The sequence below is a fragment of the Selaginella moellendorffii genome, unplaced genomic scaffold (genome assembly GCF_000143415.4).
Source record: "Selaginella moellendorffii unplaced genomic scaffold, v1.0 SELMOscaffold_24, whole genome shotgun sequence".
Taxonomy (NCBI): domain Eukaryota; kingdom Viridiplantae; phylum Streptophyta; class Lycopodiopsida; order Selaginellales; family Selaginellaceae; genus Selaginella; species Selaginella moellendorffii.
Window position 1 is genome coordinate 1901572 of NW_003314285.1, and position 24463 is coordinate 1926034.

At 45.2% G+C, this 24463-nt stretch overlaps 7 protein-coding genes across 8 annotated transcripts; 3 read left to right on the top strand and 4 right to left on the bottom strand.

Annotated features, from left to right (window-relative positions):
- Positions 1–597: 597 nt before the first annotated feature.
- LOC9636438 (beta-glucosidase 44) lies at positions 598–2836 on the bottom strand. The gene is made up of 12 exons (XM_002974467.2): positions 2647–2836; positions 2511–2577; positions 2399–2457; positions 2272–2347; positions 2048–2207; positions 1727–1979; positions 1553–1668; positions 1285–1502; positions 1184–1215; positions 1035–1137; positions 880–982; positions 598–832 (listed from the first exon to the last, which is right to left on the bottom strand). The coding sequence occupies exons 1-12, from the start codon at positions 2767–2769 to the stop codon at positions 658–660; spliced, it is 1485 nt and encodes a 494-aa protein (XP_002974513.1). The 5' UTR covers positions 2770–2836; the 3' UTR covers positions 598–657.
- A 354-nt stretch (positions 2837–3190) lies between these two features.
- On the bottom strand, positions 3191–4579 carry LOC112347784 (ycf3-interacting protein 1, chloroplastic-like). The gene is made up of 6 exons (XM_024679187.1): positions 4166–4579; positions 4068–4112; positions 3874–3987; positions 3729–3809; positions 3430–3666; positions 3191–3368 (listed from the first exon to the last, which is right to left on the bottom strand). Exons 1-6 carry the CDS (start codon positions 4535–4537, stop codon positions 3279–3281), a joined length of 939 nt encoding a protein of 312 aa, XP_024534955.1. The 5' UTR covers positions 4538–4579; the 3' UTR covers positions 3191–3278.
- Positions 4580–4619: 40 nt separating this feature from the next.
- LOC9636439 (lycopene epsilon cyclase, chloroplastic) lies at positions 4620–7485 on the top strand. The gene is made up of 13 exons (XM_002974298.2): positions 4620–4668; positions 4748–5165; positions 5227–5395; positions 5474–5609; positions 5679–5792; positions 5844–5949; positions 6004–6138; positions 6193–6300; positions 6354–6450; positions 6525–6656; positions 6711–6843; positions 6899–7108; positions 7166–7485. The coding sequence occupies exons 2-12, from the start codon at positions 4908–4910 to the stop codon at positions 7068–7070; spliced, it is 1560 nt and encodes a 519-aa protein (XP_002974344.1). The 5' UTR covers positions 4620–4668; positions 4748–4907; the 3' UTR covers positions 7071–7108; positions 7166–7485.
- A 139-nt stretch (positions 7486–7624) lies between these two features.
- On the top strand, positions 7625–10530 carry LOC9658008 (G-type lectin S-receptor-like serine/threonine-protein kinase SD2-5). The gene is made up of 2 exons (XM_002974300.2): positions 7625–7687; positions 7903–10530. Exons 1-2 carry the CDS (start codon positions 7625–7627, stop codon positions 10528–10530), a joined length of 2691 nt encoding a protein of 896 aa, XP_002974346.2.
- A 120-nt stretch (positions 10531–10650) lies between these two features.
- LOC9658009 (lysM domain receptor-like kinase 3) lies at positions 10651–13597 on the top strand. The gene is made up of 11 exons (XM_002974301.2): positions 10651–11636; positions 11715–11771; positions 11827–12006; positions 12068–12213; positions 12263–12352; positions 12400–12505; positions 12559–12710; positions 12771–12865; positions 12925–13072; positions 13143–13247; positions 13321–13597. Exons 1-11 carry the CDS (start codon positions 10964–10966, stop codon positions 13483–13485), a joined length of 1917 nt encoding a protein of 638 aa, XP_002974347.2. The 5' UTR covers positions 10651–10963; the 3' UTR covers positions 13486–13597.
- LOC9658010 (NAC domain-containing protein 37) lies at positions 13580–15054 on the bottom strand. Of its 2 annotated transcripts, none has more exons than XM_002974468.2 (5): positions 14832–15054; positions 14575–14748; positions 14226–14488; positions 13876–14166; positions 13580–13802 (listed from the first exon to the last, which is right to left on the bottom strand). In XM_002974468.2, exons 2-5 carry the CDS (start codon positions 14744–14746, stop codon positions 13800–13802), a joined length of 729 nt encoding a protein of 242 aa, XP_002974514.2. In that variant the 5' UTR covers positions 14747–14748; positions 14832–15054; the 3' UTR covers positions 13580–13799. The 2 variants fall into 2 exon arrangements, with proteins under 2 accessions (XP_002974514.2, XP_024534948.1); XM_024679180.1 differs by having other exon boundaries at positions 14575–14753.
- A 1294-nt stretch (positions 15055–16348) lies between these two features.
- LOC9636440 (ATP-dependent zinc metalloprotease FTSH 2, chloroplastic) lies at positions 16349–18905 on the bottom strand. Its single transcript, XM_002974469.2, has 4 exons — positions 17554–18905; positions 17183–17496; positions 16889–17129; positions 16349–16820 (listed from the first exon to the last, which is right to left on the bottom strand). The coding sequence occupies exons 1-4, from the start codon at positions 18727–18729 to the stop codon at positions 16476–16478; spliced, it is 2076 nt and encodes a 691-aa protein (XP_002974515.2). The 5' UTR covers positions 18730–18905; the 3' UTR covers positions 16349–16475.
- Between the last annotated feature and the right edge of the window lie 5558 nt (positions 18906–24463).

Here is a 24463-nt window from a genome sequence, read left to right on the forward strand (position 1 = left end):
TTTTGGTGTTCTTGTCACTCTCAAAGTTCTAGCGAACGAGACCACCGCAAGCTCCTATGCCTTGTTCGAGGATTTGGTTCCCCCGGGAGCTGGGCCTCCCCTCCACATCCACACCCGGGAGGACGAGAGCTGGTATGTTCTTGATGGAGAGCTAACTTGGACAATTGGGGTGGAGCGTTTCCACGCCAAGCGCGGCTCCTTTGCTCATCTCCCCCGCCTTGTACCTCATACTTTTGCCAACGAGCTTGACAAGCCTGCCCGGATGCTTGTGACTTACGCCCCTGGCGGATTTGAGCAGTGGTTTCTCGACGTTGGCACAGCTGCTAGCTCCGGCGGTGGACTCGAGATGTCGCCACCACTCGAGACGATTGAAGAGAGGAAGAGAGGCGTGGAGCTGATGAAAGCCTATGGGATCCTTTTTCCAAACGTTCCAAGTCAATCTTGATTCTAAATTGTGCACCATAGAACAAAAAACCATTCCCCATAAGTTCCATGTTTGAGAATCCTGCTTCCAACAAAGAAATTTCCATACCACCTTGAAAATGCCTTGTAGAGGAGGATTGTAACCACACTCCCACACTCCATAGTCAACATGGCTAAGGAAATATGCAAGAAATTAATATGCACAAAAAACCAAAGATAAGAATTTGTGATATCTTAATCCCGTTTTAGCAATGTTTTAAACCACTTTGCAGACTCTTTTGGAATCCTCTTGAGTGCTTTGTGCTTGAAGTCAATGTAGACGAGACCAAATCGTGATGTATACCCTGATAGCCATTCAAAGTTATCCACTAGAGACCAAGCAAAATATCCATGAACATTAGCTCCATCCCTGAAAGATTTCAGCGATTGTCAATTTGGAAAACTAGAGCTTATTACCTCATTGCTGCAACTAAATTCTCAATATAACTCTGGTAATAATTGATGCGAGTTGTATCATGTAGCGATTGAGATAGTGTAAGATTTGCAGGATCATCCATTCCTTAAAGAACACTTATAAGCAAATGGTTGGATCGCAAAACTATAAAACTCACCATTCTCTGAAAGCACAACCTTTGGATTTCCATAGTGTTCTTTAATGTATGATAGTGCTTTGTACATTCCCCAGGGAACAATGTATAACCATGTAGAGTGTGCCTACAAAACAAGAATAAGATAAAAGAACTTCAGTAAAATCTCTTACTCGTGGCCCGATTGAAACTCCATCTCTATCATCTGTGGATTGTGCAGGGAGAGAAACAAACAATTAGAAAGAAAAAAAATGGATTGGAGATTGCAATTTACGTAGCATTTGGATGTTCATGTCTTGAAAATAATCAGTGGTGTTACGATTTTGAGAGCCAGCATCTTTTGCATAGTACGTTGTGTAGTGATTGATACCAACAAAGTCCACCGATCCCTTCACCATTTCAATGTCATCCTTGGAGAATTTTGGAAGTCGTGAGCCAACATACTGTTGCATTGTTTTGGGATATGATCCATTTATGATAGGCTCCAAGAACCTAAAAACAGTTCTAAGCAACTTGAAAAATACAACTCTACAACTTCTTACCAGCCTACATGAAAGTCTCGCCCTCTTTGAGCTGCATCAATGTCTTCAGTTGAGTTTGAAAATGGCTCATAATACACAAAATCCAATAAGATTCCAATGGATCCCTTCTGTTTCTCCTGCAACAACACAATGTGTATTAAATAACTTACAAGCTCAAGAAGAGAAAATACAAACTTGGTAATTTTTTCTGTATACTTGAGCGGCAGAGCCATGAGAAAGCAAAAGGTTGTGAGCCACAATGTAAGGCTCAGTAGCGGAGTTGCCTTCTGTACAGTTTCCATAAGGTGTTGAGCATCGGCCAGGTGCAAATTGGCCATTGTCATACCCGAGTTGAGCGACAACTCGCGGCTCGTTAAAGGTTGTCCAGTACTTCACACGGTCACCAAAAGTTTTGAAGCAAAACTCTGCAAAGTTTGTAAAGTCTTTCCTGCAAAGAAAAGCAAACTAGCTCCTTGAGATAAATATCCTATTCAAGAAAGAGATATGAAAACTTACACTACTTCACGACTAAGCCATCCTTCGTAATCCTTCTCAAGTGACTCTGGCAAGTCATAGTGATTGAGATTGGCATAAGGCTGGATCCCTTTCAGGAGCAAGTAGTCTATAAGCCTGTTGTAGTAAGCTACTCCATAACGATTTACTCTTCCTTTCCCCTCTGTTTCAGCCATGATCAGGAGGTCTCATCTCATTCCTTGAGAGGCTAAAATGTCTACAAATACCAGGAAAGATGCGCGACCAGGATATTGAGAAGCGATAAGCATCCATGTTGAGGTCCGCCATGAGATCGATGTCTTCCTGATACAAACTGGACATTAGAAGAGCACAAGGAATAGACGGACTGAAAACCTTGTATCGATGGTATTCATCCACTGCCACATCTCCAGTTGCATTCTCCTGAACTCTACCTGGAGATTATCCACAATAGGAGATTCTCAACAGCATCACAATTCTATCAGACCTGGAGTGCGGATGAAAACGTCCCAGATACTCGGTCCTCTTCCATATTTCTTAGCCGCTCCTTCGACCTGGCGAAACGCAGGAAGCTCAGCTCTTGTTCAAAGTTTTCCAAAGAAAAATGAATCAATTTAGCCAACCTGATATGCTGATGTTGCTGTTCCAAACGTAAATCCTTTGGGAAAGCTGGCCCGAGATAGATTCACATACGCTGCATTGGTGACAAGAAAAAGTCCTAGAAACACAAGCAAGACGCACTCCATCTCGTCTTGTCTCACTATAAGGTCTAAAACCTTATCTGTGTGTTCAAGCTTGAAGCAGTCGAATAAAGAGTCAGAGAAAAAAATTGAAGACTTGGCACTAAGGTACCTTTCGGCTGTCACCAATTTTTTGTCACTTTGCAAAGACTGCAAAGCTGTTCGCCAAACAATTATTCATCCACCAGTCCGCAAGGAAAATGATCTTTCAGAAAGAAAGTCAGTCAAAGAGAACCTCTAGGCTCCGACTCTAGACTCTCAGAGATGAAAATACCCTGAAAACGAACACGAAACATGTCTCAGGAGATTCAAACTTGAGAGCACTTACACAAGTTCAGATAATTTGAGAGCACTTACAAGTCGTTCAAGCGTCGTTTCCTAAAACTTTTCAATCAACGAGTTAGAGACGAATCAAGAAACAAACAACTTAAATGGCATCAGCTCGCAGCAGGCTTATTTATGGGCTCGAATAAGCTAGAAGAAAATCGTCCTCACGGTAAGTTCTGTGGCGCAAATCACTGAAAAGAGTTGAAGAAAAGGATTGCAACCACAGCGACACCTATGAGTATCGGCAACAAGCTCACTAAGTAAAGCAGGCTGTATCCCTGGAAACGTTTAGTAGAGATCAGAAAAAAAAACCAAAAAAACTTGAGAGAGCTAACTTACAAATGCTGGAGGCAACTTCTCAGACATGTCTTTCTCCTTGCCGGGTATAATCTCCGCCGCCTCGTCCCAGCCCCCACCCGGTGTCGACTTGAGCGGATCGGCGTCCACCTTGGCGTCCACCTTGGCGTCCACCTTGGCGTCAACCTTGGCACGCTTGCCGGCGAAAACTGGATCAACTCCGGTATCCGTGATTTGAGCGTAAGATGATTGACGAGGATCTCTTTTGTCAGCCATTTCCTTCGAGAGTTTTCACGAGAAACTGAGCACTGGAAACAACAAAAGGAAAGAGTAATGCTTACTTCAAGGTTGGGCCAGCTGAGTAGCTCGTTCCTTAGCGCTCGCAGGAGTTCTCGATCGTCTGGAATTCTACCTTCGCTGATCTATAGAGAAAACCAGAGGCACAAGCTATGATTCCGTAAAACGAGAAAGGTGGAGTGAGCTCACGTCTGTCAAAGCGTTTCCCATTTCATCTCGGTAGCTCGTCCATTCACCATCCTCGGTGAGCACTCCAGCAGTTTCCGCCTCACGAGGATCTTCTATCATAACAATGAGCCTGACCTGGGATGAAAAAAGGAGCACGAGAAGAAACAAAAAAATGTAAGACGATGGCAGCGAGGTCATGGAAAGAAAGGTCGCACCTCGTTGGGAGTCATGTCTCTGTTGATCCTTAGAAGCTCCAGTATCTACAACAAAGAAAACGAATGAAAACTGGAAGAAGGAAAAGTTTTCTACGTACTCTGAGGATCTGATCGAGGCACTCTTGATCCTCCTCTTCTTCTGGAGTAAGATCTCTCGCCACAGTCTCTCCAGCCGATTCTTCTATTCCATCTGATTCATTCCCCTCAATCTCTACTACACTGGAAGGGGAGGATCCTTCCTCTTTGTCCAATGCGGCGAGCCCTCGCATTGTCCTTCTCCTCCTTCCATAGCCAGTCGAATCGCGACGAGTGGAGAAGAAACTAGAGGATACCTGGAGCCCGAGGGCCCTGGATTTGCATCGCTCACATCTCAGCACGGCACGGCTCCTGGCGATGGCGATCCTGGACACGATCCTCGCCCTGACGATGGCGCAGCTGGCGACGCTGGAGGAAGTGCTGGCCATATCCATAGGGCTTTGCTCCAAAATATTTGGCGGGCTATCCCACTGGATAAGACGGTCCCAGCCGTCGATTTGGATTTAGGGTTCTTCCCAGCTATGGTTGCTGCTATCGTTGCGATGGCGGAGAATGCGCGCTCCCGGTAAGGAATATTTGGATCCTATTCTCTTGCCCCTGTCGATTGGATGCTCCATGTTGATCGAATCCATGCGATCTTTCAGGAATGCCGGGTGATTTCAATAGGAGCTCTGTCTGTAGTGAATAGGAGATTCTTTGTCTTTCCTAGCGGACATTCCTGGAGACATTTGTTAAAATACATTTGCCGTGACACGCGTAGAGAGGAAATTTGTGGTTGATGCAAGTTGAGCTACTTTTCTTGAAATGGCGTCCTTGATCAAACCATCCACCGCCTTCTCGACTGGTTTTCTCGCCAAAGAATTACAAAGGGGCTGTGGAATTGCCAGGATTTCTTATTGTAGGAGCTCAAGAAAGCAGCAAAGCTATGCCAAAGCGGCAGTGGCTCCTCTCCAGAAGAACTATGTCGACGAGGGAGACTATGTCAAGGCTGGGGGCCAAGAGCTTAGCTTCGTCCAGATGCAAGCTTTGAAGCCCATGGATCAACCAAAGATCGCTGACAAGGTTCGATGGTGTTCTTCATTTCCTTTTTCCTTGTTTTTCTCACTTTGGTTTTTTGATCCAGTTGACGGCATTCACTGACGATAAGGTGCTTGATCTGGCCGTGATAGGCTGTGGACCAGCAGGCCTCGCGCTAGCTTCCGAGGCAGCCAGGCGAGGATTGAGTGTGGTGCTCGTGGGTCCGGACATGCCATTCACGAACAACTATGGAGTTTGGCAGGACGAGTTTGATGGTACGCAAAAAAAACCCTCTCAGGTTTTTGTCAAAGGCAGCTGAGCTTTACGGTTTGCGTCTTTTGTTTTCCTGGCAGCTCTTGGGCTGGAAAGTTGCATCGAGCATACTTGGAAAGACACGGCTATGTACTTCACGGATAACGATTGTTTGCTGCTGGGGCGTGCTTATGGTCGCGTGGGACGTGACCAACTTCGGGAAGAACTGCTGAGGAGGTGTGTGACAGTTTTTCATTCTTTAGTTCTGTCTGGTTGGTCGAGAGCATAACTAGTTTTTTATGACAGGTGCCAAGAAGCGAACGTTTTGTATCACTGCTCGGAAGTTGAAGATATTTCCCGGGTTGACAAGAACAGTGGGAGTACACTTGCGTGCGCAAGTGGGAAATCCATCAAGTGCAGGTTCTCTGTTCGTTGCGGCGGCATGTTCTCCTGATTCACATTAGTTTACAGGTTGGCTACATTTGCTTCAGGTGCGGCATCTGGTAAGTTTTTGAAGTACGAGGCGCTTGAAGAGCGAGGAATGAGCGTCCAGACGGCATACGGCATTGAAGTTGAGGTTCGAGGATCGTGCATTTTGATTGTTTAAGGATTGAGTTTTTTTCTATTGCAGGTCGAGAAACATCCGTACGATCCGAATGTGATGGTGTTTATGGACTATCGAGATTACAAAGCTGAATCAGGAGACGGCGAAGTTCCGTCGTTTCTGTATGTCATGCCTTTCTCAGAAACCAGAGTCTTTTTTGAGGTTAATAATTCTTCCTTTGTTTCTCTATGCGAGCTTGACCTGATCATTTTGCAGGAAACCTGTCTAGCTGCAAGACCTGTTATGTCATTCAATACTCTGAAGGATCGGCTTTATACGCGGTTAAACAAGCTGGGAGTGAAAGTTGTTCACATGTACGAAGAAGTAAGCTCCCGCATCTTGGATTCAGGCGACTTACCTGGTTGGTTTATTGCAAGGAATGGTCTTATATACCTGTTGGTGCCACCCTTCCAGACACAAATCAGCAGCACTTGGCATTTGGTGCAGCTGCAAGCATGGTTCATCCTGCAACAGGTTTAGCGTTTTTTTTTTCCTTTTCCTTTGCTTTCGTTCATTGCATATGGTCTGAGACGTGGATATTGATGCAGGCTATTCAGTTGTTCGTTCATTGTCCGAAGCCCCTACCTATGCAGCTGCTATTGCGGCAGCACTACAGCCTCGAAAAGCCAGTCCTGGTTATCTTCGACTTCAAAGGGATTCCATATCCGCAGCCCTCGAGGGTAAGAAAGACTTGCATATTATATTGCTTCTTTGTTGAGCTTTTTCATGTGTAGCATGGAACGTGCTTTGGCCTAACGAAAGGAAACGACAGCGAGCATTTTTTTTCTTTGGCCTCGAGCTACTGCTGCAGCTTGACGTGCAAAGCATGCGGACATTCTTCCAGACGTTCTTCAAACTTCCTGAAAGGTACCGACTGAAACGTCAACCAATACACTGGAAAAGCTGACTCTTTTCTTGCTAGGATGTGGAAAGGCTTCCTTGCAGCTGATCTCTCCTCTGCTGAGCTGATATGGTTTGCACTGCTCACGTTTCTAGTTGCTCCAAACACGCTCCGCATGCAACTGGTCAAGCACTTGATCAAGGATCCAAGTGGCGCCAATTTGATCAAGTTTTACACACAGTTGTGGCCGTAATAGAATCGCTACGATATAGACAGTTTTGTCTCCCGACAGTAAGTTCGCGAGAAAGCCATCTTTCATTGTCTTATACCATTGTTTTTTGCAAGAAGCAAGTAGCTCTCGCTGGCTCCAACAGCGTGTCGGACGAAACCAGGGGTCTCCATCAAAGATTTGATTCAGCAAAATCTTCCAGGGAATTTGCTGAGCGCTGAGTGAAATTGGAGGCATTGAGGAGTTTTATTTATTCCTGCCGATCGAGCATGAAACCGACTCTCGAGCCTGGAGCCTTGATCACAAACTTGCAACGCTGGATCAAGTCTACAAAGTAACAAGTTTTCGTGCAAGAGACTACCTATAAAGTCAAGGAAACATTGTAAACTACTTGCCCCTCAGAGAGGCTAGACAGAAATGAAAATAACTCGAAGAACGATCCTGCGCTTCCAAATGAACGAGCGATCATAGATGGAAGTAAAGCGCAATCACAGATGAGAAAAATCTTGGCGAAGTTCTTGTCTCAATGATCCGGAAGCTTTGTCTTTGTTTGTAAGTGATTGCGCTGGCTAGGATTCATGGCGGTCTGTTTCATGGTTGCCGTTGTGATCCCAAACATCATTGATGTCATGCAAGGAGGAGTAAGAAATTTCCATACCAATTCTGTAGAGTAAATTTTTTCTAGTTTCGTAGTTTCAGCTTAAACATCCAAGTGTCTTAATTCTATAACACAGAAAGGTTAACACACAGTGTGATCTTGAATCAAACAAGGCTACGTTACAATAGAAAAATTACTCTAAGTTCGTTGTAAAGGCATCTCTCATCGTCTTATACCATTGTTTTTTGCAAGGGACAGGCATCTTTGGCTGGCATCAACAGTGGTGTCACTAAACTCCAAGCAACGAGGCTCCATGCTATTCATAATTGCTGGACGACGAGTAACTTCGTGTCCATCGAAGATCGGCAAGGAGTCCCCAGGGATGCTTTCGTTCCCAAGTTTTCATACTCGATCAGCATGGATGAAGCTCCTTCATGGCTCCAGGTGATACTCGTCACGCAGCTGGTTCTTCTCACGTTGTTCGCAGGAGAATCCACAGCTCAATTGATCAGAAACTTCACAACTTTCAAGATCGAGTCCTCGAAACAAGTAGCCGAAGGTATGGTTCTTCTCGTCAACAACGCTACCAAGAACATAGGCTGTGGCTTCTCTTCGGTACAGTGTCCAAACAGATCGCAAAAGTGCCTGGTTTTCGGCGTCTCCTTCCTCGGTAAAGATGGTGGCTTCCTCCCAGATCATCTCGTGTGGACGGCGAACGGGAACGATCCAGTTTCTCCGCAATCCACAATCGTGCTTACTGCTCAAGGGAACTTAGAGCTCAGGGATGCAAGGAGAGGACTCGTCTGGTCGACCAACACCTCCAACTTGGGAGTCCGCATGCTAAAGCTCAAGATGTCTGGAAATCTGGTGCTTGTCACGGCCAACGGGACAGAAGTCTGGAGAAGTTTCGATCATCCAACGGATACTCTCATGCCCGAGCAGATGCTCCATATCGGGAAGAAGCTCGAGGCTTACAAATCTTCGTCGGGGCTGGACTTGAGGACTGGAGACTACTCGCTGGTCGTGGAGGAGCGAAAGGTGGTGATGTACGTGAACAACACGATGGAGCAGACGCTGTCGAGCTACGCAGCCTGGTCTTTGAAGAGCGATGTCAATGCCACCATCGGCTGGCTCAAGTTTTCCAAGACGAGAGATCTCCTCGCAGTGTACTCCGCCAACTTCACCATGCTCGACCGGACCAAAGTGAGGACGAAAAACAGGACTTTGCGTTTCATGCGTCTGGAACGCGATGGAAGCTTGAATCTCCACTTCGAGACCGGCAAGCCATTGCCTCTCAACAAGAAGCTCCAGGGGAGTAAGTTCCAGGTTCCTCTCGCGGGAGAGTGTAGCCTTCCATTCAAGTGTAGGAGATACGGGATTTGCTCGGGGAATGGAAATTGTAGCTGTCCCTCGGAGGAATTTCGTGGATCGAAGAGAACTTGCGAGCTTCTCCGGCCGCTAGTTTGCAAAAAAAATGCAAGCTCGCAGCGTTTGATCCAGCTGGAGAACACGGACTACTTCTCGACGCAGTTTGACGCAGGAATTCCAGTGAGCTCCGTGGACGAGTGCATGAAGCTGATCATGGAGAACTGTTCCTGGGACGTTGCCATCTTCAAAGACGTCCGGAACAGGAGCCTGTGCTATGGCTTCCGCAACGTTCTCTCGCTCATCAACGTCACCGGCAGCAGCAGCGCTACCTCGCTAGCCTTCATCAAAGTCGAGAATCCTCCGCAGTCGAGCAGCAGTAGCGGACGACAAAGACGACGAAGAACAGCAATGTGGCTGGCGGTATCTCTCGCCATCGCCACGCTTGTGCTCGTTCCACTCGCGCTGCTCTACTTGCGGAGCCTGTCCAGGCAAAAGAACGTGAGTGACGAGCTCCTCGAGTCCATCCCGGGAGTTCCACGGCGGTTCACGTTCCTGGAGCTCAAGAACGCCAGCGCCAACTTTAGCCGGAAATTGGGACGGGGGGGCTTCGGCACGGTCTACCATGGAATGCTGGAAGACGGCACCAAAGTTGCAATCAAGCGGCTCGAGAGCTCCCGAGGTGGCGGAGACGACCAGTTTCGAGCCGAGGTGATCGCCATCGGCAGCGTCCACCACTCCAACTTGGTGAAGCTCATCGGTTTTTGCTGCGACGAGCACAAGCACACGCTCCTGGTCTACGAGTACATGCCAAACGGATCGCTGGATATGTGGATCTTCGCTCGAGACGATAACAACTTCCTCGACTGGAGAACTCGGTCCAAGATCGCGCTTGACATCGCAAAGGGTCTCTCCTATCTCCACGAAGGCTGCGATCAATCCATCCTCCACCTGGATATCAAGCCGCAGAACATCCTTCTCGACGTGGAGTTCAAGGCCAAGATCTCCGACTTTGGCCTCGCCATCTTCGCTGCCAAGGGATCCAACAATCTCCGCGACACGGCGCTGCGAGGAACTCCCGGATACATGGCTCCCGAGTGGCTGCGCTACGAGGTCTCGCGCAAGATCGACGTCTACAGCTTCGGCATCGTGCTACTCGAGATCGTGAGCGGCAAGCAAGCGCTCGAGTTCCTAGACGCGATCGACCACCACAGCGATAGCGACGACCATCATCACCCTTTCCACGCCGAGCGGAGCGACCTGGTGGAGCTGCTCGATCCCAGGCTCAAGGGATGGAGCTACTCGAGCAGCGAGGTGGAGAGATTCGTGCTCGTCGCGCTGTGCTGCATCCAGGACGATCCATCCGCCCGGCCGGGCATGGGCAATGTCGTCAAGATGCTCGAGGGGAATCTCGCGGTTCCCGACCCGCTTATCAGCCAGAGATACCAATCCACGGCAATTCCATTCGGAATCGCGAGCTTCCTCGCCTCTAGATTGCGATCCAGCAAGAACACTCATTAGAGTGGACTCTTTGACTATCGTGGACTGATCGAACATTTTGACTGACTTTGGACTGGCAACTGTGATTGCGTGGGCGTTGCGTACAGTGGGCGGGGCATACGTATTTATGGACATTGGTACTACAGTCCTTTCGCCGATCAAACTGGTCCTACCAGAACAAACGATGTAGAAATCTTCGTTCTCTGTGTTTTCTTGCGAGCGAGCATCTTTGCTGTGCTCAGCAAAGGGAATCAAAGCGCCCTCCCTTCTTTCCTTTCTCCTTTCCAATCCGGAAGACTTCTTTTGCAATGCAATGTAGCTCGCTGCTGTTCCAGATTTTGTCTCCTTCGCGGTCTTTGCTCAATCCCTCTGTTCTTCCTCGTCTCAATGGCTCACACCAAACGAGCTATCTAGCAAACAGTCACTAGATTTGCTCTCCCTCCACATCAATTCGATGAAATCTAGGCGAGGAAACCTCGGCGCCAGGGGCGGGCGCCAGCAAATCCTCCAAATCCACCACCAGATCTCTCAATTCCCCATGATTTCTTGCAGATTTGGCGCACGGATCCATCTGGGTCTCCTACTCCTCGCGTCCTCCATCGCAATTGGCACCGCCCAGCTCGCCAATCCGCTCAATTGCTCCGACCCAGCAAGGACATGCTCTGCGTTCCTCCATTACATGCTCCCTGTGGATCAATCGCTCCAGGATGTGGAATCTATGTTTGATGTGTGGCCTCCAGCTATCGCGATCGATAACAACACCATGTTTGCTCCCAGCTCCTCCAATCAAACCTCCATCTTCGTGAAGATCACTTGCGGGTGCTCGTCTTCCTCGCGCCTCTACGGCTATACGGTTCGAATCCCATCCCCTCCTCGCGACTTCCAAGGCTTGGAATGGAAGGAAGCGCAGAATAACACCGCTCCTGGATACAGCTGGCTTCTATGTGGCTGCTCCAGTAACACCTATCCGTACCTGGTGAGCCACGTGGTCCAGAACAAGGACACGCTGGCGCTCCTTGCCCTCCGGTACGGCACCAATGGGAGCGATATCAGCCAGCTCAACCACATCGACGGCAATGGCGCGTTCTTGGCCAGCGGGGTGGTTTACTACATTCCAGTGACAACACGTACGTAGAGAAGTTTTCTAGGGTTCTTGGATTTCTTCTTCGCTGATTCTAAATTTCTATGTCGCCCCGCCAATGCAGCTCCCGGGAGCACCGAGGCGATCGCGCCAGGCTTGGATGGCGGCGCGCAGGAGCAGCGTAAGCTTTTGTAGAGATTTCTTGAGAGGTTTTTCACGGGTTTTAGGGAATCCAGCGGTTTTTGGCGGAAAGAGAAGGAAATCTCGATTGCCACTGGGTGCTGTTGTCGGGATCGCAGGTTCTGGGGCGCTCGTGATTGCATTGGCGCTGGGGTGTGCGATTTATTCCGCAAGACGATGTTTCTTGCGAGAGCCAAAGGAGTTTCCAGTCGCCAAAACACCCGCATTTTCCAAAGGTATCTGTTCTTCAAAGGAAACGAGCAAAAACATTCCTTTATATCATTTTTTTCTTCTCAGAGCTCATGAGCAAAGTGACGAATGTTGAGAAGCCTTTGGTATTTTCCTACGAGGAAATCGAAGCAGCCACAGACTGCTTCAAGGAGAGCAAAAAGCTCGGGCAGGGAGCTTACGGCTCGGTGTTTCATGGGAATCTTCGTAATCAGGTATATGAGAAATAGTTGTGGAAAACGTTGAACTGATGAGAGTTTTCAGGAAGTGGCAGTAAAGAGAATGAAAGCTACCAAAGCGAAGGAGTTTATGGTCGAAATTCAAGTCCTCTGCAAGGCTCACCACTTCAACTTGGTAAAGGTTGCTGCAAATTCTACCAAGTCTAACGATTATTTTATTAGGTGGAGCTTATTGGATATGCTTCCTGTGACGAGGAGCTCTTTCTTGTGTATGAGTTTGCGGAAAACAGGTCGCTCAGTGATAGGCTTCATGAGCCGCTTTCTAAAGGTATGCATGACGACATGAAATCTCTTCTTAAGTTTCAATGCGTCTCTACACAGGATACACGCCGCTATCATGGGTAACAAGAGTACAAATTGCTCTGGACGCCGCTAGAGGACTAGAATACATTCATGATCATACAAAGCAGCATTATCTTCACCGAGATATTAAATCAAGCAATATCTTGTTGGATGGTAGCTTTAGAGCAAAGGTACGTTCTATGATGCGTGAAATCGATTTGTTTTTCTCATTTTTTTCTTGGTGTCCAAAGATCGCAGATTTTGGTTTGGCAAAACTAATTGAACAAGGTGAAGAGAATGGGATTCTCACCCGCATCGTAGGAACCTTTGGATATCTTGCTCCGGAGTAAGTACGAGTTTTATAGTTTCAAATTCGATGATCTGAGTCATTCTCTATTAAACCAGGTACATGCGTAATGGACATGCCACTACAAAGTCCGATGTGTATTCGTTCGGCGTAGTCCTTTTCGAGCTCATCACAGGCCAGGAAGCGATTTCAAAAAGCAGACTCCACATCCCAAGCACCCCGGAAAGACGATCGTTGATCTCCGTTGTAAGCATCGCGTATATGTAGATAGCATTTCTCTCTTTCTCTCTTCTGATGCATTCTCTTAGCGCTGCAGATGCTATCAGCGTTGAAAGACGCAACCCCCGTAAGCATTGGAAGGCTAAGGGACGTAGCGGATCCAACACTGGACAACACATACCCGAGCGAGTGCTTGCACAAAGTAAGTCGCATTCGATTTTTCGATCAAAGAGTACCTTGTGAGATCTAACTGGCTTTGTTTCGACCGGCTGAAGGTGTCAGTTCTTGGCAAGCAGTGCGTGGAGGAAGACCCTCTGCTGAGGCCTGACATGAAGCAGGTCGTGTTCACGCTCTCTCACGTTTTGTTTAACTCCATTGAGTGGGAAGCTACACTGGCAGGCAACAGCCAAGTTTTTAGCGGAATAATGCAGGGAAGATAGTTTGTGAGAAGATCGTCGTACTATAGCCTACTGGCTGGCTACATACGACATTGTATTCTAGATCCATGGTACGTTTTTTCAATGAAGGCTGAGACGCTCTCGATCTTCTTTCTCTCTCGCTTTATTATTGATAATGTTAGTGAAGGATCAACAATTTCACAGGGTTGACGGACGATGTCAAAGGTTAGCTATTCACATCGAGCAAGACTTATCAATGTTGTCTTTTTGCGCTTGTGTTGGTGGCCGTCCTTATGCTTTTGGAATGTCACAGTGTAGGGGTAAAGAAGAAAATGGCGCGCCTTGCAAGCTACTACTTACTGCAGGTGAAAAATGTAAATCATAGTACTCGTGTTACTGACACTTGAAAGGCGATGTTTTTGCAGGACGTACCTCGTAGCTTTCCAGCTGCGGGAGATGAGAAAAGGGATCCTGGTACGTGTTTCTACTGCTCTCGATGCTGGGATTCAAAGTTTCGTGCTTGTACGAGAAGAGATCCACAGGCTGCTGTTGCATTTGCATGCAGCTGCTGCTGGACGCCGCCATGTTTTGCTGCTGCTGCTGGTGTTGCTGCAGCTGCTGCTGCTGCTGGTGCTCGTCGTAGAGATATGAACAAGAGCCCGTGCTCTGGCATCGCTGCGGCGGCCTCTTCTTGAACATCCGGCACACCACCCATCCTTCCTCCTGCGAAAAATTGGGGTACTTTTAAGATGAGAAAGATAGATTCCAAGTTTCTAGCTTACGCTGCCGCTTTGCTCGTCCTCCAGCCGGTACTCGTGCATTATCCAGTCGGTCTTCTGCCCGTTTGGCGCCCGTCCCTTGTAGAACACCAGCGTCTTCCTCATCCCAATCAGCTTGAACTTGGTGTGGATGGCTTTGTCCCTCCCTGTTGCCTTCCAGAACCCCGCTGTTGTGGCCCTGTTGGTTCGGCTCCCGGTCGGATACTTCTTGTCTTTGTGGCTGAAGAAGTACCACTCGCTCTGATCTGCCGAGCTCGCGCAATCCTCTGTGATCCCAACCTTTGTCAAAGATTTACCATTCTTGCAGAAGTTGGAATGCTCTAGAGTCTAGAGGCTACAAATTCTTCCATACCTTGCAGGTCCCATGGCTCCATCTTGTAGAGATCAATGTCCCGGATTATGTCGAGATCGATGGCCTCCGAGGACACCTTCTTGTACAGGTAGTAGCCAACGAGCTCCTCGTCCGTGGGGTGGAACCGAAAACCCGGAGGGACGTGCGAGTGGCCGTGCATAAACGGAGACATTCCTGTCCTGCAACAAAACTAAACCCGTAAGTACAAATCTAAGCGCGAAGTTATTGGATCGTGAATTCTCGGGTGATTGCATTACTCGCTGCTGCTTCGATGGAGCTCGGCTATGTCAGTTCATCCAGCTCTTGGGACAAAGCTCAGATCCCGAAAGAAAGAAGCTCAAATGATGGAAGCTGGAGCTCTTTTGGATGGAATTCGAGAGGTGCCAGCACTGTGCAAATGCCACCAAAAGGGTAAGAGGAGAGAGCGAAAGAAAGACTATGGAAGAGATTCGAAGTGGTGTGCATGGGAAGGAAGGGAAAACCAAACCTTGGAAGAAGAAGAAGAAGAAGAAGAAGAAGAAGAAGCCTTGCACAAGTCAGTGAGTGAATAAAATACTGATTTCCAACCAACTTATGAGTGCCAGGCAAGTCACCTTTGGGTATTCATTTCCGAGATGAATCAAGGTTGGCTTGCTGTGCAAGAAAATGGCGGTGCGGGTCATTTTACTTGCCTTAATCTGCTCACTGCAGCATCTTCCGATTACTTGTTTTGCATTCCCGGTGTTTACACTCGCTTAATTTCAGTTAATTTGTGTGCTACAAATGTTAGATATTTTCTTGTGTCTGTAATGTTATAGATCTTTCTGTTCCCAGTTGTTAAACTTTTACTATTCAAAACAAAAATGAATATTCTAAGAGCATATTATATCATTATGGTGTGAGAGGTCCCGAGTTCAATTCTCGGTATGCCGGTCACTTTTGCACTCTTACCTTACCCGACCCGACCTTAATGGTGTAGGTTTATCCTAAGTTAAGCACTGTGTAAAAGTGCGGGAACCCTAACCTAACGAATGTAAAATTTAACCCCTTTGTTAAACTCAGTTACTATTGCTTCTAAAAGTCTCAGGAAAAGGACTGCTTTGTCAAGAGGTAAATCTCTTAACCAAGCTAAGTGAGAAATGCTCAAAGGAGATAATCATATTGTTATGATTTATATTCCATGGATGATACGAATATCCACCAGCCTATTCCCCGTGCGGGAGACAATGGCTTCAGGTTGTTGAGCTCTTCCTTCTCCAGCGGGTAAGAGCCACTGGAATCGACGCAAAGGTTTTGGGATCCACAGGATTTGGATCGCGAGAGAACAAGTCTCTTCCTTTTTAAGGGCTGTGTTTGATGGAATTCTCCACCGCGATATAATTCTGTTGGGCTGCCAGTGGCTCATTATTTGATCGCCAAAATGTGGGCGAGCCTTCTAAAGAACAAGCTCTCACATCCTTTTTGCTAAACTTTGGGAGAAAAATAGATGCAGAGACATGGAGCTCTCAAGTTTTAAGGTCTAGGTTGTGGCAACACAGGCATGGCGATGGGAGTGAGACGTGATCCTCTCCTCTCCCTGGGCATCGAGCTTTTCTTTTCTTTGGATTGCCGAGATAATTTGCTTGGAAAGGCTTGGCCAAGGTCCGTCCTCTGCTATTATATTCGTATAACATTAACATTAATGTAATGCACTGATATGTGATTTAGGCGTGGCGGTAGGAATTGGTATGCTACGTGTGATGGAGCAGTGGAGCTTGGGCATGGCAATGCACTAGGCAAATTGGTGAGGCATTTAAAATCTTGAGCATTTGGGTCTTGTAAATTACTTCAAAATACATGAATATTCTAAGAGGATATTTATAGTTCCAATCCAAAACATTCACTCATGAAGTTAGTATAACTCGTTTTTTTACAGAGCCTTTTTAAACTGGGAGTGGAGCATCCTCTGGAGCTGTAGGCACCTTGTTGAGCGCAGGGATGTCTGTGAACTCCGACAGCAGCGCTCTAAACTCGTCACCCGCCATCGTCTCCTTCTCCAGCAAAACTTCGACGATCTTGTCGATGGCGGCTCTGTTCTTCCGAATGTGACCCAGCGCGATCTCGTACGCCTTGTCCGCGATGGATTTCACAGACCTGTCGATGTCCTCGGCGAGCTTCTCCGACATGCTGTTGCGCGCCATCATCCGCATGATCACGTCGCCACCTTGTGCCGAGGGATCGACGAGCGACCAAGGACCGATCTCCGACATTCCAAACACCGTCACCATCTGCAAAAAATCATCGTCGTGACCTCAGCCTCTCCCAGTGGATTCATGGAATGGAGCACGCAAAGTACCTGGCGAGCCATCTGTGTGACTTGCTGCAGATCGCCCGCAGCACCGGTTGTCATCTCTGGCTCTCCAAAGATAACCTCTTCCGCAGCTCGGCCACCCAGGGCTCCCACGACTCTGGCGAAGATTTGCTGCTTGGAGATAAGAGTTGGATCTTCACCTGGTATGAACCATGTCAATCCGCGAGCTTGTCCTCGTGGAACCAGGCTCAGTTTCTGGACGGGATCGTGTCCCGGTGTCAGTGTTCTGCAAAACACATTGTAAGTCATGGAAGACTGAAAACGTAGCCGGATACTTACGCACAAACAGCGTGACCGACTTCGTGATAAGCAACCAGGCTTTTCACTTTCCCATCGGTCATGACGGTTCCTTCCATTCCAGCTACAATCCTGTCGATGGAGTCATCCACCTCTTTTGCGGATATCGCAGTTCTTCCTCTTCTCCCAGCCAGGATTGCTGCCTCGTTCAGAAGGTTCGCAAGGTCCGCTCCACTGAAGCCAGGAGTTCTCATTGCAACAATGTCCAGCTTGACGTCCTCTTCAAACTTTTTGTTTGCTCCGTGAACTTTCAGAATCTCAGTTCTGCCTCTCACGTCTGGCACATCTACAGTCACCTATCGAAGGAAAGAAAAATCATTTAGGATGAACGAGCATTGCATCTTCAGACTTACCTGTCTGTCAAATCTTCCTGGCCTCAGCAGTGCAGCGTCGAGAATATCTGACCTGTTGGTGGCGGCGATCACTATAACACCCGTGTTGCCTTCAAAGCCATCCATCTCCGTTAACAGCTGGTTCAAAGTTTGCTCTCGTTCATCGTTTCCTCCTCCGATTCCTGTGCCTCTCTGCCTTCCCACCGCATCAATCTCGTCGACGAAAACAATGCATGGAGCATTCTCCTTGGCCTTCTTGAACAGGTCCCGCACTCTCGAAGCTCCAACCCCGACAAACATCTCCACAAACTCTGACCCCGAGATTGAGAAAAACGGCACGCCAGCTTCTCCTGCAATGGCCTTGGCCAGCAAAGTTTTCCCCGTCCCTGGAGGCCCAACCAGCAGCACACCTTTCGGTATCTTTGCACCCACAGCAGTAAACCTCTCGGGCTTCTTTAGAAACTCTACCACCTCCATGAAATCCTGCTTTGCCTCGTCAACTCCAGCAACATCCGCAAACGTCACCCCAGTGTTTGGTTCCATCTGGAACTTGGCCTTGGACTTTCCAAAAGCCAGAGGATTCCCTGGACCGCCCGGCATTCCTCCACCTCCTCTTCGTGACAAAAGAAAGAGCCCACCCACGAGCAAAAGAGGAAACGCTAAGTTTCCAAGCAAGTTGACGACGGTGGAACCCAGATCCTCCTGTGGTATATGAGCAGCAAAGTCGATGTTCTTCTCCCGGAATTTTTGTAGCAGCTCTTGGTTTAATCCTGGAAGCTGGACTCTCACTCTCTGGATCCTGTTTCCAAGCTCGGGTGACACAGCTTCCACGATTGCCACTGTTCCATTCTCAAAAAGATCCACCTTTTTAACTCGATCCATGTCCAAGTATTCCAGAAATCTCGAGTAGGACATCCTTGACGAGGCCACCCCTTGCTGTTCTTCCGCTGCTCTAGCCTTTTGAGCCACCAAGGACGAGATTCCAGCCACGCCTAGACCGATCTTTCTCAGCAATCCTCTCCTACCGGTGCTACTGGCACTAGAATCTTGCTGCTGGGATGCGGCAACATGGATTCTCGAGCTCTGCACTGCCAGAGGCTGGATGCTTACCGCGAGCTTGTGGCCGAGGTAATCCTTGCCCAGCGCGCTGGAGCTAGGGCTTCGAATCGCCACAACGCTGGCTGTGGCCGACGCCATTGCTAGACGATCGTGGATTCCAATGCGAGCTACACTGCTAATGCGAGGATTTGGAGTTCTAGAGTCCCTAAAATACCTTGGTGGATCGCGCAATGCGATGTGTGGAGCGCTTGGCTCCTGGCTTGGCGCCTTGACACAACGATACGTGCTTCTAGACTGGAGGATACGTGGCACAAAGAAAACTAGTGGCCATTACTGTCCGACGTGGCGCAAGCATACGTGGCGGACATTAGACAAAGGAGTAACTTAATGCTTTATAAAGTGTATGTAAGTATTCTCTTATTAAACATGTTCTTTGACTTTCTCTCCACTTATATGGCATGTTTTTTCCACAAATACATACATTATTTGCCTTCCTTAGTGTGTTTGCCTTTATTTTTTTTCAAATTTCCATAAAAATTTGACCAAATTTAAATAAAATATTTTAAATTTCAAACAATGCACATTCTAAATTTATTCTATGTTCCTTTAGCTAAAATTTATTATTTTAATGCATTTTAATATAACATATGGATAAAATGAGTTTTGCCAACTTTTTCATTTATTCTTTGTTAATATTAAAGTTTTTAAAGCATTTATTTTTTATGTTTTTCTACCTAATAAATTTTTTTTTTCTATACTATTAAATTTTTTTTATATTATCTAAGTTTTATTTCTTTTAAAGATGTACCATAATTATAGATGTGTTGTTGAAATTTTACTATAATATAAATAAAATCATTTGGTCTAAGTTTAAAATATAAAACTTTCTATTGTATCATTTCTAAGTTATTATCAATTATTGATAAAAAAGCTTTTTCATTAGGAAAATCTTGTAATATATTTATTATCTTTTGTTGTACAGTAACTTTTATAACTTTTGATAGAGGAATGACTTGTCTAATAAAAAATAATGGTATTTATCAAATTAACAATGATAATACTAGATTATTAGAGAAATCTTTTGTTGAGGAAGTAACTTTTATAATTTTTAATATAAAATCTCATTAAATTATATAAATCATTCATTATCATTCATTTTCATGTATGAAAAAGTTAGTAATAATATTTTATTATCAAATTAAATACATTATTGATGATAAAATTTTATATTTTTTGGTTGTTTCAAATCTTTATGATCATGATTTTTATTATAAAATTGGTAAAAATCCACTTTACCACTTTGTCTCCTCTCATCATCTAGGAACTTATTAACATCTTTATGTAATATATACATAATAAGACTTAAGTTTTATTTGATTTAGATAAATTTTAATCTAAAATATTTTTTAAAATAAAACTTCATAGATTAATGCATCTTATTAAGCCATGATGGATTTTGAATGATTTTCTTGAATAAATATGAATTTAAATTTATTATTCACCTTTGGAAATTGATACCATAGAAAAAATGTAAATTTTTTAGTATGATGAAATTAATAGGGAAAAAAAATCAAGGCATGTGCTGAGAGTGGGCAAACATGGGTAAAAAAAATTGCAAGTGGGAATTACAAGCAAAAGGCATGAGTAAGCAAGTAAAAGGCATGGGCAAAAAGGTGCATCAACAATAGATAGCAACATATGAATGTATTATATTATATTTATTTCCTCTTAAACCAATTAAAAATAATAATTACTTAATAAAGAGCCTTTAATGGATATTTCATCTTTATTTATCCCCCAAGATTTTAAAGATCCACAATAATAGTATATCCATATTTTATCCCATAATCATATGCTTTAGAACAGAAAAAGGTATGCACTAACAGAAAAACAAAATGCCCATATAAATGAAATAGTGTATTGTTTAACATAAGGCATAAAAAATAAAAGAGCTGCTATAAAAATTTATGACACTGGAGTAAAGAGCTTATCATTAGCATAAGCATATTGTGTGGAAAGCACAATAAAGCATTATACTAGAGTTAAGGGTGTGCTAAAGGATCTTTGGATTGGGAGTGTCTTCATGCTTTAAAACATCTGGGAATTGCAAGAAGAGTAGAAAAAAGAAACCTGATAAGTCCAAATAATTATAGTGGAGAATCCCAAAAATATTATATCTCTTTGGAAGCCAAACCTAGTGGTAAGTTAAACCACACAAGTCCACCTTTTTCTAAGACACAAGGCCTACCTTTTTTAAGACATGATTGCTGGCATTGTTTCGTTTGGAAAGGGGTACATTAAGGACAAGCTTGCTTATTCAGAAAGGAAAACAATTTAAGAGCCAACCAAGGAAAGATGGAATGATACAAGGATGTTAATGATGTTTGAGGAAGGATGCAACAAATAGGCATTTCTAGTGTCCCCACCAATGGCTATTATTTATCTCGAAATTCAATTTTGAATTTTGGATCCTTGATGTTCAACCTACTAGTATTTTAATTTTAAACTCATCAAAATAAATTTTATGGCAAAGCTAGCATTTGAAAGGATGCCAATGAGGAGTGGCTTCCATGGTTGTAGCATATGCTCAAAATGGGAAGTTTAGAAGGCCGAGTGTCATGGATAGCTTTGATCTTGGCTTACTTTCTCTTGATTATCCATCAAGAGAGATCTCTTTCATGGTCAGCTTGAAAGCTTTAGAAAGACCTCTGATTCCTTCTACTTCTGTCCTATCTCCATTCTGGAAAGTCATTTACTCTAGACTGGACAATCGGCTGTAGAATTGGGTGGCGACAAGTGCTAATGACAATGACAGGATTGGAGGAACTTTTGGAAGTTCCTCTCAATAAGTTCTCAATACTTGGTCAAGAATGGAAGTCGAACCTTGGAACAATGTCCTTGCAGTAGAAGGAATTGAAGGTGCTAGAGAAACATGAGAGCTCTGCCTGGTGGCCTGTCAAGCTGGTTTGTCCTATCCCAATTGTTTCATTTTGAACACAAGGCCTGTTTGTAAGAGGTCAATGGAGCTGGCGTTGCATTCTACATTCTACAGGATGGAGAACTCCTGTAGATGCATTAACGACAAGACTTCTGGATCCAATATCCAGGAGGCTTTGAAACCAACCATCAGATTGTCGTGGGGTCTATATCCACCTTGGCTCAATTTTGGCAAACTATTCCATGGATAGAGTATAACATTCTAGTGTCATTTCGTAATGAATAGTATTCTTTTGTGTTTGGGAAAACTGCAACAAGACAATTACAGTGACTTTTCCACTCACTTTACAGTCAATTAATTAGTATTCAAGATCCCAATGCCCAGACCTGCTTAATGACCTGGTGCCTCCTGAAGCAATCTTTTGGCGTCATCTTAACAATCTCCCATCGTAGCACCTGTATATTGTCTAAAATCTTCAGCAAGTCAGCAATCAATGACAAGCAGTCCATGATTTTAGTTTTGACTTATGTCCTACACCTATTATATATTATTCACCTATTCATATAGGTCACAATAGGTCAGCCATTATTCACTTATAAACTTATGTTTGTCATGTACAATGCAATTAACATTAAATCCTCCATAAATTTGGACAAAGGATCTATAAAAATCCTATATCTGATTCCTAATATGGCAATGCACACATGGTCGTTGTACCGAGTGATATCTCGCTGTACCAGGTGATATCTTTAGTTGTAACCAAAGTAAGATTATACTGCACAAGCCCAAATACCTCTCTTAACAACTCTGCTTTAACTGCATCTGTAGCTCCTAAGCAGGATTCAGAGGTAGGATTCTTGGCAAGGTTGCTCAGGTAGAGAGACCCAGCCATACTTGATCATCCACTTGTTACTAACCACCTCCTCAAAACAATCCCGCTGTTTTCCCAGATATCTCCCTTAAAGAAGGCAATTAAAGGAGACAGAAGATAAAACCCAGGGACCGGATTCCGACTCCGCGCAGAAGGATTGCACCACTCGGGTCCTAAGAAACTGGCGACCCTGGATGTAGTGTGAGTTAAACTGTTCCTGTAGATCTTCGAAGTGGGATGCACACATTTTCTTTCCTGGAAGGTAACAGCGATCGGGCTTCATCGAAGACGAGCAACAGCTTCAAATGTTGGTCTGTCATCTCCCCAACAATTCCCAAAGCAGGGACCTCACGAATATGCCTGTTGAAGACTTCAGTGGCTGAACTGAGTAGTAGCCTCTATCTTCCCGAGTAGAAGTCCTTGTTCAAGTTCTTTTATCGGCTTCTCCACTCCCGGCCAAAAGCCCTTCCCACTAGATATCGTCATCATGTCTGAAAACACCTGTGGTGTCCAGGGCTCCTCTTTCCTTAGTCCTCCACCCAGCTCCTCAATACATGCAATCCAATAGTCCAGACAGTAGCTCATGCATTTGAGATGGCCTACGTGATCTCCATTTCCCAGTGCCTTGCACGGTAGCGGAAAGTGCTACTAAATGTTGAAAGCTGAGGATAACAGGTGCCAGAACCCAGCGACAAGTAAATGACCCAAACCTGTTTCCTATGTAACCCTCGAACCACCCTTGACTTACCCCAGCCGCTGGACTGGAAGAGACCAACGACACGTGAAAAATCAGTCTCCCGCTTGATCTTGTTCAGGGCGTCGTAAAGCGAGTCTCAAATGCTTGACCTGTAGCAGCAGCAAACATAAACATTCATGCAAACTGACGCACTTACTCGCCGTCGTTAGCAGTATGGCATGTAGTGGACGGAAGTCCTTGTACTGCTCCTCCTCCTCCGGTGTTAGCTTGTACCAGCAAGCTCCATGGATATTATCAAACCATTCCTTGCCGTTTAGCTTCTCGTGGATGGACTTCCAAGATTCGAAAAGAAGCGTTGGGTACTTCTCCAACACCATTCCCACTTTTAATTCCCTATGTGAAATTATTTGTTTACCTTTGAATCAATGGACATTTCAAATATATGTTTACGACTGTGAGAACGATCAGTACAAAAGAACTTGGCTGAGATTGGCATGGCATCCATAGCCCGTGCAAAACTTCTTGCCAATCAATTGCTAGCATCTGGTGATCGCCAGCCATGGCAAGTTCCAGCGCGTCTAGAAACCACTGCCTGGAGCTGCTCCACAATCTTGTGCATCCTGGACGCAGGGAATAGAATGGTTGAAGACATCAGGCATGCCCGTTGCCAAGATAGAGGAGTTCTTCACTCTCCTTCTGACAATGGCGATGCACTGTGAATTGCTTCCCTACGAAATACCTTTACTCACCCTTCAACTAAATCTAGAATATTCTATTTGTGGATGTGAGAAATGTTCCAAGGGATCTGCAGTGAATTTTCAAGCAGCAAATCTTCATGTTAGAAATTTTGATGATCTACAGGTTTATTTATTTTCTGAAAAAGTAGAATAAAAATAATGACACCATGTGTAACTTTTATTCCTGCGATGCTTACTGGGATTTATCCCACTCAGAGTTAGTAATAATGCAAGAGTTGGGGAATCTGGCAATTTTATTATGTTTTTATCGCCTTTTCAAAAAAGGCCCACAACCCTAAACACGACTCTATTATTCAATTGCTTTTAGTTATGTAAATCCCAGAATGTTCTCCATTAGATTCATGATCATGTGGGAAATAAAAAGATCTTTTTTCCTAAACAAAGTTCTAGACTGAATGATTAACTCCATAAACCTTAGGTATTTTCAGTTTTCATTCATGCCTTATGAAATGATTGTAGTTTTATATTCATTGATTCATGTGGGATATTGAATCCACCAATTAAAATAGACTTGTTTACAAACTTTTCACAATCTGGTCAATAGAAACACCCGTCTTCTTTCCAGCAATGCACTTGTGTCTAGATTTGATTCCTTTCACGTGAAGAAA

Excerpts from the sequence above, each read along its gene's own strand:
- LOC9636438 (XM_002974467.2), bottom strand. The coding sequence starts at position 2,769 with ATGGAGTGCGTCTTGCTTGTGTTTCTAGGACTTTTTCTTGTCACCAAT. Across the intron at positions 1,216-1,284 it reads CATGAACATCCAAATGCTAC|ATGATAGAGATGGAGTTTCA; the intron begins GTAAATTGCAAT and ends CACAATCCACAG. Across the intron at positions 833-879 it reads AATTTAGTTGCAGCAATGAG|GGATGGAGCTAATGTTCATG; the intron begins GTAATAAGCTCT and ends GAAATCTTTCAG.
- LOC112347784 (XM_024679187.1), bottom strand. The coding sequence starts at position 4,537 with ATGGATATGGCCAGCACTTCCTCCAGCGTCGCCAGCTGCGCCATCGTC. Across the intron at positions 3,988-4,067 it reads GAGACATGACTCCCAACGAG|GTCAGGCTCATTGTTATGAT; the intron begins GTGCGACCTTTC and ends TTTTCATCCCAG. Across the intron at positions 3,810-3,873 it reads TGGGAAACGCTTTGACAGAC|ATCAGCGAAGGTAGAATTCC; the intron begins GTGAGCTCACTC and ends TTTTCTCTATAG.
- LOC9636439 (XM_002974298.2), top strand. The coding sequence starts at position 4,908 with ATGGCGTCCTTGATCAAACCATCCACCGCCTTCTCGACTGGTTTTCTC. Across the intron at positions 6,657-6,710 it reads CATATCCGCAGCCCTCGAGG|CATGGAACGTGCTTTGGCCT; the intron begins GTAAGAAAGACT and ends TTTCATGTGTAG. Across the intron at positions 6,844-6,898 it reads TTCTTCAAACTTCCTGAAAG|GATGTGGAAAGGCTTCCTTG; the intron begins GTACCGACTGAA and ends TTTTCTTGCTAG.
- LOC9658008 (XM_002974300.2), top strand. The coding sequence starts at position 7,625 with ATGGCGGTCTGTTTCATGGTTGCCGTTGTGATCCCAAACATCATTGAT. Across the intron at positions 7,688-7,902 it reads TTGATGTCATGCAAGGAGGA|GCATCTTTGGCTGGCATCAA; the intron begins GTAAGAAATTTC and ends TGCAAGGGACAG.
- LOC9658009 (XM_002974301.2), top strand. The coding sequence starts at position 10,964 with ATGAAATCTAGGCGAGGAAACCTCGGCGCCAGGGGCGGGCGCCAGCAA. Across the intron at positions 11,637-11,714 it reads CTACATTCCAGTGACAACAC|CTCCCGGGAGCACCGAGGCG; the intron begins GTACGTAGAGAA and ends CCGCCAATGCAG. Across the intron at positions 12,214-12,262 it reads ATGGGAATCTTCGTAATCAG|GAAGTGGCAGTAAAGAGAAT; the intron begins GTATATGAGAAA and ends GAGAGTTTTCAG.
- LOC9658010 (XM_002974468.2), bottom strand. The coding sequence starts at position 14,746 with ATGTCTCCGTTTATGCACGGCCACTCGCACGTCCCTCCGGGTTTTCGG. Across the intron at positions 14,489-14,574 it reads GGAGCCATGGGACCTGCAAG|AGGATTGCGCGAGCTCGGCA; the intron begins GTATGGAAGAAT and ends TTGGGATCACAG. Across the intron at positions 14,167-14,225 it reads AGGACGAGCAAAGCGGCAGC|GAGGAAGGATGGGTGGTGTG; the intron begins GTAAGCTAGAAA and ends AATTTTTCGCAG.
- LOC9636440 (XM_002974469.2), bottom strand. The coding sequence starts at position 18,729 with ATGGCGTCGGCCACAGCCAGCGTTGTGGCGATTCGAAGCCCTAGCTCC. Across the intron at positions 17,130-17,182 it reads GTCGGTCACGCTGTTTGTGC|AACACTGACACCGGGACACG; the intron begins GTAAGTATCCGG and ends TGTGTTTTGCAG. Across the intron at positions 16,821-16,888 it reads TCACACAGATGGCTCGCCAG|ATGGTGACGGTGTTTGGAAT; the intron begins GTACTTTGCGTG and ends GATTTTTTGCAG.